At 33.5% G+C, this 14,979-nt stretch overlaps 1 protein-coding gene across 3 annotated transcripts in view; it reads left to right on the forward strand.

Annotated features, from left to right (window-relative positions):
- The window catches only part of FKTN (fukutin), a 48,637-nt gene that overhangs the window by 24,893 nt on the left and 8,765 nt on the right, over positions 1-14,979 (forward strand). For all 3 annotated transcript variants that reach the window (XM_036903298.2, XM_036903300.2, XM_036903301.2), the window contains 3 exons: positions 2,139-2,268; positions 6,571-6,704; positions 8,416-8,543. In XM_036903298.2, coding sequence (XP_036759193.1) covers positions 2,139-2,268; positions 6,571-6,704; positions 8,416-8,543 — 392 coding nt within the window. The remainder of the gene's footprint in view (positions 1-2,138; positions 2,269-6,570; positions 6,705-8,415; positions 8,544-14,979) is intronic.

Consider the following 14,979-nt stretch of genomic DNA (forward strand, 5'->3'; position numbering starts at 1 on the left):
TATATGATATTTAATGTAGGATTTTGTCATTTTGTAAAAGCATGGTAATCCCAAGATTTATATAAGATTTTAAAAAATGAAACAAGGTATACATACTGTAATTTTTAAAGTCCATGACAGCTGTGTAAGATGTAGGTGTATGTGTATATACATTTTAACACATACAGGGCTCAATTCTAAGAAATGGGATTTCTGGAAGTGTTAGAAACAGTGTGCAGAGGTGGGAGTATGGCCATGCAGAGGGCAGCCTCACTAGGACATAATTATCAGATGTAATATTTTCGTAGAGCACAAAGAGTTTTCGTATCTGCTGTTTAGTTTGATCCTTCAGTCACTCTGAAATAAGGCAAAGATTTTCCTTCAACAGATTAGGTAACTGAGGTTTCAGGATGTTAGGTACACTGTCATTGGCTGAGCACAGGCTAATCCTGGGTCTCCAAACTACTAGCTCTGGGCTCTTCCTGTTATAACAAAGATAGGAACATGCACCTTTCATTCTAGTCATATGTTCTAAGAGAAACTGTGGCTCTAAGGATGTTTTCATTGTGAAGAGATCCTGTTTACTTTGCATATTCTGGAGAAGGCAACTTATCTTTAGGAACCCCCCTTTTTTCTTAGGGATACTTTTTGCTTAAGATCCCAGTAGTCCTTCTAGAACTGTGTTTCTTGGCACTGTATTGTAAAACAATGACAGGATATTGTAGGCATGGGAGGGGCTTAGTCAGTCATTTATTCATTTACCCATTTATCAAAATGTGTTGCTCACATATTATATGTCAGGCACCATTCTTAATTTATAGATACAGTGATGGAGAGATTCAGTACCTGCCCTTGAGGAAACATCTTTATAGCTTAATGGACGAAATATAAATAAAATTGACAATTAGAATTAAATATGGTAAGAATTATAGTAAAAGAATATATAAGTGGTACCTATTATAAGATCATTGAACAGATTACTTTATTTGTCTTTCTATATCTAGTACCAGACATAACCCTTTACTCTCTAAATGTTGAAATAAAGAGGAGCATGGGGAGAATAAATACATGTCTTCCTGGGATATCAGGGAATGTTTCTCAGAGGGTGGACATGAAAGCTGAAAGGTTTTGTTAGTCAAGGATACTTCAATCTAAGGAAACAATATGTATAAAGGCACAGAAGCTTGAAAAAATGTGATATATGTGGGGAGGTAGAAGTTATTGCTGTCATATGAAGCAGGAGGGTGGAGATGAGGCTAGTCCAGCAGTCAGGGACCAGGACCTGAGTGCCCTCGTCTGCCATGCTGGGAAGCTTAGCTTTTGTCCTGTAAGTGTGAAGCATCGATGAAGAATTTATAGTGCTTCCCTCAGTTCCAGAATACCCTAAAGAAATCAGAAGAAAATCAGAAAAAAATGAAGAAAATCAAAAAAGCAGGAAGACTAATGACAATATTTGTATAGAACTATACAATTTGTGAGACATTTTTCTGTCACCCATTATCTTGTTAAATCTTCACAGCACTCCTGCGAAGTGTAATTATTATCTTTTAACTACTGATGAGGAAATTATGTCTTAGATTTGTTTTCATTCTCTCATTCATTGAGCAGATATTGAGGCACATTCTAGGAATGGAAATATAGTGATAAACAAAATGAAGTCACTTTCCTTATAGAGCTTGTACTCTTCTGAGGTGATATGCCCAACTAAAAAGAGGTGGGGCTAGACTTGAACAGAGAGAATCTGATTCAGAATCCTAGGCTCTTTCACTCTACTACACTGTCTCTAACTACCAGTTGCATCAGTGAATGATGAAAACGTCACTGAATGCCTTTTGCTGTAGTTACTCTTGTAGCTGACACACTTAGCCTTCTTTCCCCTAACTGCTTAATTTGCTAAATTGTGAGGTAGAAGAGGGAGTTGATAAAAGCATAAGGCTTATTCTTGGGGAATCCTGGTTATACTCCTTTAAATTGTCTCTCCAAGAATTTATAGTCTTATTTTATAAAATGAATGTGCAACTAACAAGAAGCTCTACGATTTGATTTTTATAATAGAAAAATTCATAATGTGGGTTTAATTTCAAATTTAATTTAGATGTCACAGAAATGCTCCTAGCAATTTAGAAATGCCTGTAATCACTATTTAATTCTACCTGTAGCAGTACCTTGATGATAACACTGTGGAAGCTGTGGCTTTTCGGAAGAGTGCAAAGGAATTGCTGCAACTGGCAGCCAAAACATTAGAGAAATTGGGAGTACGGTTCTGGCTGAGCAGTGGAACTTGTCTAGGTAAAATTCGTGTTCTAAGTTTGTCTTTTGGTCATTTCTTCCTTAAGATGACAAAATATCAATGATATTCAAAGTGTCATATTTATAGACAGAATAAACATAGTGCATGGAGCAAGGATTTATTAATTTTTTTAAATAAATTAATTTCAGAAACATAAAAGAGTTAGGAAGGCTGTGTTTGTCTTTTCCAAAAATTATGTCGTGTTTAAAATTTATATTAGAACATGTAGACCACATTTGATTCTCAGGTAATCCTTAGATTAGCATTTTATTATTTCTATCCCAAAGATTGTTATTGCCTTAAAAAAAATTCCTCTATTTTGTTTCTTTACTTACATACCTTACAAACAAGTTGCATTGCTCCAGAAGTTTCTAATGAGAAGAAGATTGAAGGAAGTGCCATAAGGTCTTCCCAGGTCATTGCTAGTGTCACTGGTTGGCCATCACTGCCTTACCACATTCTCTTCATTCTGAGATGGGGAAATACAGACTTTTCTGGAGTTGTTATAAATTGCTATTAGAATCTGAGAAAGATTTCTGGGTCTCTTCCCACTATACACTTTGGGATTTAGAACTATTTAGAGTCTTATATTTTGTTGTTTTATTACCTCTTGTTTATAGCTGTAGTTGGTTATATGTGTTCTTTCTTGGTTATAACTGTATTTGCACAAAAGTTAAATCTGCTCCTCCTTCTATAGGATTACCATATAATTTATTGTCCAATTCAAGAGACTTTTGAGAATGAAAAGGAGCACCGTTAGTAATTATGTTGGTACAAAAGGTGTAAACTGGGATATGTGGTTATCCTACCTATTAGGCTTTGTGGAAAATTCACCTGGTTCTTCCTGTCAAGAAGCTTACAGTTAGAGTAGACCAAAAGTGAGTACATCTCACACATTTATGTGATATATGCTTTAAGGCTAACTTTTTTTTAAATCACATTGAATTTTTATCTTATATTTTTGGAAAACATCATTAGACATGTATAGGCATAGTTCTTTTTTAATTGAAGTATAGTTGATATACAGTCTTCTATTGGTTTCAAGTATACAACACAGTAGTTCATCAATTATCCATATTATTAAATCCTCACCCCCACTAGTGCAGTTGCTATCTGTCAACACAGAAAGATGTGACAGAATCATTGGCTATATTCTCCATGCTGTACTACCATTCCTGTGACCAACTTATATTATGATTGAGAATTTTTATGTCCCTTTATCCCCTCACTCTCCCCATCCAAACACCCCAATGTCTTCCCGATTGTAACTACCAGTTACTTCTCAATGTCTACGAGAAGTGTTTTTATACTCCACAAATAAGTGAAATCATGTGGTATCTGTCTTTCTCCACCTGGCTTATTTCACCAAGTAGAATACCCTCTAGATCCACCCATGTTGTTGCAAATGGCAGGGTTTATTTTCTTTTTATGTCTGAATAATATCCATTGTATGTGTGTACCATGTCTTCTTTATCCATTTATCTATTGATAGACACTTAGCTGCCATATCTTGCCTATTGTAAATAATATGGTGATAAACATAGTGGTGCAAATATCTTTTTTTAATGAGGGATTCCATTTTCTTTGGGTAAATTCCTAGAGGGGAATTACTGGGTCATACTGTATTTCTATTTTTAGTTTTTGAGGTACCTCCATACTGCTTTCCACAGTGGCTGCACCAATTGACATTTTCACCAACAGTGTAGGAGGGTTCTCTTTTCTCTACATCCTCACCAACACTTGTTATATATTGTCTTTTGGATCATGGTCATTCTAACTGGTGTGAGATGATATCTCATTGGGGCTTTGATTTGCATTTCCCTGATTAGCAATGTGGAGCATCTTTTTATGTGCCTATTGGCCATCTGTATTTCTTATTTGGAGAAGTGTCTGTTCAGGTCCTCCACTCATTTTTTAATTAGGTTCTTTTTTTTGCTGTTGAGGTGTATAAGTTCTTTATGTATTTTGGATGTTAACCCCTTATCAGATAAATTGTTTACAAACTTATTCTCCTGTACTAAATGTTGCCCTTTTGTTCTATCGATGGTGTCCTTTGCTGTACAGAAGCTTTTTAGTTTGATGTAGTCCCACTTGTTCATTTTTTATTTTGTTTCCCTTGCCAAAGGAGATATGTCCAGGAAAAAATTGCTTATATTTATGTGCAAGAGATTTTTTGTCTATGTGTTCTTATAAGAGTTTTATGGTTTCATGTCTTATATTTAGGTCTTTAATCCATTTTGAGTTTACTTTTTGTGTATGGAGTGAGACAGTAATTCAGTCATTCTCTTGCATATAGCTGTCCAATTTTCTCAAAACCAGTTATTAAAGAGGCTGTCTTTTCTCTATTGTATATTCATGGCTCCTTTATCATATTAATTGACCATGTATACGTGGCTCTCTATTCTGTTCCATCGATCTATGGGTCTGTTCTTGTGCCGCTAACATGCTGTTTTGATTACTGTAGCTTTGTAGTATAGCTTGAAGTCAGGAATTATAATACCCCCAGCTTTGTTCTTTCTCATGATTGCTTTGGCTATTTGGGATCTTTTGTGGTTCCATTTAAATTTGAGGATTATTTGCTCCAGTTCATTGAAAATGAACTGTTGGTATTTTGATAGGGATTGCATTGAATTTATAAATTGCTTTGGGTGGGATAGCCGTTTTGACAATGTTTATTCTTCCTATCCATAAGCATGGGATTAGATTACCATTATTTGTGTTGTCTTGAATTTCTTTCATGAGTGTCTTACAGTTTTCAGAGTACAGGTCTTTCACCTCCTTGGTTAGGTTTATTCCTAGATATTTTATTCTTTTTGATGTAATTGTAAGTGGAATTGTTTCCCCGATTCCTTTCTGCTAGTTTGTTGTTAGTATATAGGAATGCAACAGAAGTCTGTATATTAATTTCATATCCTGCAACTTTGCTGAATCCAGTCATTAGTTCTAATAGTTTTTTGAGGGCATCTTTAGGGTTTTCTATATATAATATCATGTTACCTGTAAGTAGTGATGTTTTTACTTCTTCCTTAACAATTTGGATACCTTTTATCTCTTTATCTTGTCTTATTGCTGTGGCTAGGACCTCCAATACTATGTTGAATAAAAATGGTGAGAGTGGGCATCCTTGTCTTGTACCTGATCTTAGAGGGAAGGCTTTCAGCTTTTTGCCATTGAGTATGATGTTAGCTGTGAGTTTATCATATATGGAAAGGCTAACTTTTTGAAGCAAAGTCTGTTTTTTTAATAGACTGTGTCATCAGGAATACTCCTTAATCATTTGTCATTCCGTTTTTTTAATAGACTGTGTCATCAGGAATACTCCTTAATCATTTGTCATTCCTTAATCATTTGAGTTTTTAGTTCCATGGCTTTCTAAATTTAAAGGCATTTATAAAATGAGGGATTTGGATTAGATGATATTTAAAGAGATTTCCATTTTTAATAGTTTATGATTCTTTGATAGGTGTGGATTATAGATTTTTCTCAAACTAGGGGTGAAACTCCATCCTATGGTTCTAAAGGTCTATATTAAAATGAAATTAAAGTTTCAAATTCCAAACAGTATCTCCCAGGAGAAATGCTAGTAAAGGTAATCATAAACATTAATTTACTTTTTTAATAATTTGGCTGGAAGGATTAGAAAGATAATAGAGGAAACCCAGAAGCTTTAAATAATGTAAAGGTATAAATTTTGTTTTTTTAGAAAGTATTATAGCACTTAATTGAAAGGTAGATGCATAGTAAAATGCCTAGAAATATCTTTTGATGGTGTGCTGAAAATTAAGGTTGATACTGCTCTTCTTTTTTATCTGACCCATCAGACATAAGCTGTTCAGAGCTTTAAATTCTACAAATTACTGCTCATGAAAGGGATATTGATTAAACAAAAGAATTAAATTATTTGTTTTAGCATGTCTTAAAGGTAGCTTTCATTAGAGATTTATGATTAAACATTTCAAAAGTAACTTAATTTTTTTAAATGTGTAGCCCAGTTAACATTATTAAAGCTGGTAGTTTATTCAGAAGTTAAAATACATCATGAAAGTTTTTGAGGATGCTGAGCACTCAGACCAGTAAAAATGAAGGAAGGAAGGAATGAAAGAAAGGTTCTTCAATAGGTGGCTCCTATCACCACAGATTTAGTTTGAGATTTAATTTAAAAAATAATAATTTTGGTAAAGTACTCTGGAAGTCTAATACTCTGAAATAAAATCCATTGTAACAAAGATTATCCATTATAATAATGGATAATTTTTCCAAACTTCAGTTTTTAAAAAAGTTGTCACTTTTTTTTTTTTTAGGATGGTATCGGCAGTGCAACATTATTCCTTATAGTAAAGATGTCGACCTAGGAATTTTTATACAAGATTATAAATCTGACATTATTTCAGCATTTCAGGATGCAGGACTTCCACTCAAACACAAATTTGGGAAGGTCAGTAATAAAATCTGCTTTACTTCATAAGTGACATATCTCAAAAGCAGAGTTTATATTAAGCAATTCAGAGATGTTTAAGAATGTTGCATATATCATTTTATCATGCAGTATTGGCCAGGATGGGTTCAGCTTAAGCTTGTTGCCACTTGTAACTTCTGCACTACTTAAAGGAAACTAGAAAATCAGACATTCTGTTGACAATGAGGAGAGAAGGATCTTAGATTTTTACACATGAACTTATTGCCATATATTAGACAACATTATAATATGTAATTAATATAACATGTAATAAATAATTAATATAATCAGAATCCTACCTACCCTGCCTGAAGTTATATTATTTCTCATGAGTCATTTAATTTAAGTTTACTTAGGCATTATATCATTATGAACATGAAATAGTCAATTGCTAAAGGTTAAAAACATAAAATCATTTCACACAGTACTTGAATTTCTTGTTTATAGCAGTTTTATAGCAGTTTTCACAGAGGTCAACTACTAATAGATCATCATAGCTTAGATGAAATCTCCTTTTAGACCATTTGATTCTAATACCCTAAGCCCAAAATGCCATGCAAGCACCTTACTCTTAATTTGCTTGTTCCCAGGGAGATGTTGGTCTGGAAAACAAATAGAAGTATATTTAGTCACTGGAAAATTACTTTCCTCATCATAATCTTTCTAGTTTATTAAAAAATTAATAAAATATTTTCCTGTGGTCAAAGTCAAAGCAATACAACTCTGGTCATCCGTCAAAGGTTTACTCAGCACTCACTCTATGCCTGTTACAATGTTCTGCACCTGAGATACAAGGATGAGTAAGTCACAGTCCTTACCCTTGAAGAGTTCACTTTCTAATTGGGAGGAAAAAAATGCAGAAATAATTATTACATGCTATAACAAACAGATGTACCAAATCCAGTGGGAACATAATTTGTAGAATAAATTTCCTACAGAAATGTTTTCAGAAGTCCTTGTTCCTTAAACTGTTGTTTCTTCTTTTTTCGTGTACATAATAAAGTGATCTATGATATGTATATGAGTTCCTGTAATACCACTTTACTTAAGTATTTATTGATTGATTGTGATGAGGTTTATTTTCCAACAGTTTAATTGGTCATTAAAAGGGAGTACTTTTTGTTTGGTTCCTTTCCTTCTTTGGTCAGAAAAGAATTCAGGAACAGGATGTTCTGCAATTATAACTTGACTACCTTAAGTCATTTACTCTGAGTTGTCAGTTGTAAGAGGCAACATTATTTCATATGCATTTAAGAAAGAAATCTAACAATGGTGTGGTACTGATACATCCCGACTTCAGAGGTGCTTCAACTTGAGAAAACATGTATTTTAAAATCAATACTTTCTCAGTTTATGTGATGACTGCCCTTGTACTGTTCACCATGTAAGAACTTATTCACTATGTAAGAATTTGTTCACCATGTAAGAACTTGTTCGTTATGCTTCAGAAGATTGGAGACTGATGAGAATTAGGCTTGGGGTGGATTAATGATTGTGCATTGAGCATTGAGTCCCCTATACAGAATTTTATTGTTGTTAACAACCATTTGATCAATAAATATGAGAGATGCCCTCTCAAAAAAAAAAATCAATACTTTCTCTCTAAAAACATAAGAATCTTTTTTTTTTTAAAATTAAGAAGTTACATTTCTTTTGTTTCAGTCTGTGAAGGTTTTCGTCTTTCCCTTAGGTAGAAGACAGCTTGGAACTATCTTTCCATGGAAAAGATGATGTGAAACTTGACATTTTTTTCTTCTATGAAGAGACTGACCATATGTGGAATGGAGGCACTCAGGCCAAAACAGGAAAAAAATTTAAGTATGAATCAGATAAGTACTTATTAAAGGGGATATAAAAATAACTTCAGAAGGTAGAAATAAGGAAGTAGCTGAAAATGGAAAAAAAAAAAAGTCTGTCAGGATTCCACTGTTAGCTAATCCTTCCTCAGCTTACCCACACGGCCCAGGCATGCTTTCCAAGTGAGGACTGCCTGTAGGGACGGTCTGTGAGCGGGAAGTGCTCCTACGTTTGTCAGTCCAGAGTCATTATGAGTAGAAGCCCTTCAGTCATTGGAAAGGGAAAACCAAAACAAGGAACGCAAAATCCAAGCCCAGAGCCTGAGCCAAAAAACTGATTGTCTGTTAGAGCTGTAGGAGCTTGAGAATTTGATGGGAATGGGTAAGGGTCTGTAAGGAGATAGTCAGGGTAAGTGGAGGTGAAGAAATTGGGACTGAACCAGGCTGAGGTCATGAATGCTGGGCAAGCTCTCACATGCACTTTTAACAGACTGCGGATTGATCCGAAGGGATACTCATTGTGCTTAACAGCTACCATATTTGGTCAAAGATAAGGTGATACAAATTTTAACATGCACCATTACTTTATGTAGACAAACACTGCCAGTTATAAGACACATGATTCACAAATGGAAAAATTGGAGGGTGGGGGAAGTCTCAGAATTGATGGAATACAGTATGTTAGATTGGCATTGCTAACACTTTTTTTAATGCTGCCATAGTAAAATTTTTTGATGAGAAAAGACAAAATAGCATAAGAATAACTATGCTCTCTTTTACCATACAATTGACTTATTCTCAGTTCTGAGAGAGAACGAATGGGAATGAGAACCCAAAGAGTGTGGGCTTTGGAGTCAGGAAGGCCTGGGAAATCTCAGCTATACCCTAACTAATTTAGCTTTTCTGAACATTAATCTCATCTGTTAAATTTGGTTAGTACTAAGGTGTGTCAGGCCCTATTATGAACATTTTACATGTGTTAATGTCTAATCCTCATGACAACCTTAAGAGGTAGACATTCTCTGAGACAATGAGAATTTAAGTAATTTGTTTAAGATCGCACAGCAGGTAAGTGAAAAAGACAGACAGCAGCCTGTCTCAAGAGTTCATGCTTTTAAACACTACTCCCCACTGCCTCCCTAATACACCTGACAACATGAGGTCCTTAGCATAATGGTTAGTAAGTTATTGGTAAATGGTGGTTGCCACTGTTATTATTTAATATTACTAATATTATGATTACTGATGTAAAGTCACTATCATTACTGTCATTACTATGGTTTTTATCTGACCAGTAGCATAAATTAACCTCATCAACTAGTCAGGATTGGGGATTCTGTCATGGAATGAATTTGAGCTGTTGAGCACAGTGGGGAATGTTCTGTAACACAGAAGAGAAATTTCCAAACTCAGACTGGTTTCTGCTGGGTTTGCTGACATACCCACTGAGGTCACTGAATCTTTTATTTGATAGCAAGGAGTCTTCATGTAAGGTTTAAACTCGTGCTGGGGGTTTGAAAGTAATCCAAACTTTAACCCTTTTGTTAAAGTCATAAACTATCCCCAAATTGACATTGACCCTGGAGCATATTCTTGAAAATTTTATTTATTGTAGGAAATTATTTTGCTTTGTGACAACAGATGCATTTGTGCTGGATAAGCTCCAATTATAAGACAGATTAAGTTAATATATAATTGACACTGTGGCTAGGTGAATGGGGGTGTTTTTGACATTCATGCTACAGTTTGTTTATTCGAAATATGATCAAGATGGCAAACAATGTATAATTTAGAGACTTTAAAAAACTCTAAGGTAGTATGGCATAGAAATTAAAGGCATGGAGGCATTCTGCTTGCTTTTGAATCCCAGTTCTACATTTTACCAGCTATATTACTTTGAGCAAATTATTTAATCCTGTGCCTAAGTTTTCTCAAGTGTAAAATAGGAAAAGTAATAGAAATTGATACATAGAGTGGTTTTAAGGATTAAGTGAGTTAATATACAGAAGGGTTTTGAAGAGAGTTAAGCATGTCCTAAGTGCTAAGTAGTTATTAGCTGCTGTTATTAATATTACTAGTAATAATAGTGGTAAAGAAAACTATTCCTCTTCTTAATCTTATGAGAAATTTATAGATTAGAAACCTGTATAATTATCTCAATATTAAACTGCCAGATCTAAGAGAACTCATATGAGAATGTCATCTTTTTTTCTAAGAAAGTTAATTTCTAGAGCTAGTATTATAATCCTGTTATTCTTAAATCTCCTTCTAAGGCTTGAATTTCTTATCACTGATATGATCTGAAACCCACAAACCTCAAAAGAACTGTTCATTTCTAACCACTATATTTCTAGATAGAAAGAGCTTCTTTCATTCTGCTTTAACTGCTCTTTATGATAGCAGTGTTTGGGAAGTGTGAAGTGTTCTGATTATTTAAGAAGAGAAATGAGCAGTAATAGAACTGTCTGGACAGATGGTGTGAGTCCCAGATTTTCTATCATGTTACCATGGCCTTAAAAGGCAGAGAAAAGAACAGGGGATGGCTGCGTAGAGTTTCTTTGGAAGAGTCCCCCAGCCATATGCCATTTTCATTCTTTTGAGTACTGTTTACTGTAAGGAACTGTAGTATTTTCATCACTACTATTCTTAGAGGGAAAAAAAAGTAAAAACTTTTAGAGCTAGTCTAGGAGTCTTTTTATCTTTATAATATTCAACTTTGTATTCATGTATAGTTTGTTCTGAGAAAAGCTTAATAATATTATAAAATGCTTGCCATTTTTTTAAGAGGATGAAAAGGAATTCAGAAAGGAAGAAAAAGTTCCCCCTTTCAAAACTTTATTCTGTATGCCTTCAGAACGATGTCTTTGGTCCTAAGATTTTATAATAATTATAATATTAACAGCAATAATAAAGATAGACCTACCTGGGTATCTGCTAGACATCAGGTACTATGACAGGTACTTTATGTTTATAATCTCAGATAATCCTCCCATTATCCCGGTGGGTTAGGTACTCCCAGATAGAGAGGAGAAACTAAAGCTCAGAGGAGTGAAGTTAACTTGCTCAAGGTCATCTGGCCATTAATGGCAGGACCAAGATTTAACGTCAGACCTGTTCAACTCTTAAGCCTAAATGCTTTATTCTAACATTTAATAGGCTAAATGAGTTAATACATGTAATGCCTTTAGAACAGTACCTGCCACACATTAAGTACTGTATAAGCATTAGCTACTACTGCTCCTATCATTACTGTAGTAGTAGATACTATGTTGCTCTGGCACAAAGCATAGCACCTTCAGTACAGTGTAACTTGGATTGCAAGCATTTTCTTCGCACGTCCCATATTCATCCCATCCTTAGTTTCAGTCTAAATCCATTGTTTTACCTAAATCTAAATTCTGTTCTTAAATATTGTCTGGATTCTTTATATTTTTCCTCTCCAGAGTCCCAGTCACCAGTAAAAAAAAATGATGAATATAACAAATACACCTTCATGATGTGAAGTTTTTATTCCACAACTTCACAGTTCCTGTAGATGCTCCCCAGATTTCTTTGGGTTGTTTCTTCCCTTCCCATCTTAATCAGTGGATATAAATAGAGGTCAGAAGTTTGAGAGGTAGTAATAATAAAAATTAACTTCTATTGAATATTTACTATATTATATAACTAATATTACTAATAAATATAACTTCTATTGAATATGTGCTAGGCACTGTCCAACCTTTCATATGCATCATCTCATTTAAACTTCACAAGTTTATAAGGGAGATTTTATTGTCACCTTCATTTTATGGATGAGGAAATTAAGGCAGACTCAGATCTAAGACTGTATCATTTCAGAGTCCATATTCTTATCCATATGCAATGTTAGTGTCACCATAATGTCTAACATATTATTAATACTTCCTCCATGAAAATAGCCCTTCTATTTATTGAGACTGTCAGGGTAATACAGCTATTTCTGAATCCTCTAATAGGAAATCTACTACCCTCTGTGCTAGTGGTAGGTTCCTTATAACTTCTGAGATTTGCAGTTTCTGCTTGTGCATAGATTTGGATTTGTCCTCTGTGGGACTAAACTGTCATCTAAGTGTGGTTCCTATATAATTTAACATTTAATTTTTGTAAAATGTATTTGCTAACGCTCTGTTCTAAGTATTCTGATGTGAGCAGAAGCTAGTTTCTACTCTTAAGGATTCATAATCTAGACCATGAAACAAATATTCTATCAATAGTATAGTAATTGAAGTATGTGTTATGTATTGTATGATAAGCTTAAAACATGTAGGAATAGTCATAACAGTAGTCAGCATTTTTATAGCTTACTATGTATGTGTTAGACACTATTTAAGTACTTTACATTTGTTTATTCATTCTTTGCTAATATTTCTTTGTGGTACTGTTAGTACCCTCATTTTATAAATGAGCACATTAAGGCACAAAGAGATTGACCAAGGTTATACAACTAATAATTGGTAGAGCCAGGATTTGAGTTCAGACAGTCTGGCTCTAGACTTTAAAATAATGTTCAAATATGTTATTATTTTGAGTTAATGTTAACAGACTAAGCTAAGCTATAAAAAGACAAAGATTATCAAATGGGATAGCAAAACAAAGTTTAGCTATATAATGCTTGGCAGGAGGCACACCTAAGGCAAAATTACACAAAAAGTTTGAAAATTATAGTTATGGAAAAAGATATACCCCAATATTATTAACCAAAGAAAACTAGTGCTATAACTTTAGTGTCAGACAAAATAGAATTTTAGGGGGATAATGTTAAAGAATTAAAAGGTGCATGACATGATTTTACAAATTTACAGACCACCAGGAAAAAATGATGTTCATGAGCTTGTATGACTCTAACAATATGGCATTTCAATATGTATATCAAAATATTTTGGTGAAATTTTAATGAATATTTGACATATCACAGTTATGGGAGATTTTGATATACTTTTATTTTAAAACTGCAAATTAATTAAGAAGAAATTAGTAAAACTATTGAAGATCTGAACAAAATTAACAGGCTTGGTGTATCTGATAATATATACACATATATTAAAGTCCTCACCTAACAAATGCTGAATATACTTTCTTATCTGCAGTATGTGGAGCATTTATAAAACTTGATCATGTACTACATTATAAAGCAATCTTCATAAATTTCAAAACACTAATAAAAATCTTCCTGTGTGTAATTTTCCATATTGACAGATTAAAGGGGAAAACCTACATGATAATTTCAATAGATGGCATTGTATGACCACAATGTAATTGAATTAGACATAAACACAACTTAAAGACATCTTTAAAAAATGTGGAAACTTTAAAATGTTCTTTTTAATAACTAACAACTTAAAAAGGAAATCATAGAATTATAAATTTTTTAGGACTGAAAGATAATGTACTACATATCAAAACTTGCAGGAAGCATTTAAAAGGATAGAGATAAATTTGTAGCCCTAAAAATATTAGGCATGAAAAAATGGATTTAAAAAAAAACAAAATAAGATATCAGTTGAAGAAAGTAAAAAAGACAATACAGTCAGCCTCAGGACAGTAAAGGAAGCAAGCCAAGAGAAGAAATTAATAAAACAATAATATAATACGAAGAAATAAAAAACAGTATCAACAAATCCAAATGCTGCATCTTAAAAAAGTAAATTAGAAACTAGGAAACAGACATCTAGCAAGATTGACCAAGAAGAAAAGAGAAAAATTAAAGACAGTATTCATTACTGAAACCCAAGATGTCTGGCTTTAGAGTTGATACTCAGTTTAACTATGTTACACTGCCCCTCAAAAAAGAAAATTGCTAAGTGACTTTAAGTTAATAAATATGATAATTAGGTAAAATGTGAAAATGATAAAAAACTTTCTGGAAAAAGTATGTGTCAAATTCAACTCAAGGAAATCTAGATAACCTTTTCTCACTAAAGAAATTGAGTTAGTAATCAAAAATACTCCTTTCCCCCTCTTTTCCCTGCCCAAAGACCTGGAAAGTTTACAGGGAAGTTTTATCATTCCTTCACAGAAGGGATTATTCCCTTTATTATATCACCCATGTCAGAAAATAGAAGAGAAAAATGCTGCAAGCAACTCATTTTATGAGCCTTATAACAAAGCTGGATGTGGACAATACTAAAAAAAAAAAATTATGTCTTTGAACACAAAATCCTAAATGAAACACAAAGTATATCTTTGAACACAGAATCCTAATGAAGTACAAATGACTAGAATTATCTAGTGTGTGCACATTAGTGTAAACCTCATATTAAAAGATTGAAGGGAGAAAAAACTATATAATTGTGTCAATAGATGACATTAAAAACTTCTTTTGGATAAGTTTTATAATTAACCAAGAGAAAAACAAAAGGCCTTTTAGGAAACTTGGAACAAAAGGGATCTGGAATTTCTTTAACCTGGTAAGGGGAATACACCAAAAACCTAGGGTG

This window comes from Manis pentadactyla, chromosome 3 (assembly GCF_030020395.1).
Source record: "Manis pentadactyla isolate mManPen7 chromosome 3, mManPen7.hap1, whole genome shotgun sequence".
Taxonomy (NCBI): domain Eukaryota; kingdom Metazoa; phylum Chordata; class Mammalia; order Pholidota; family Manidae; genus Manis; species Manis pentadactyla.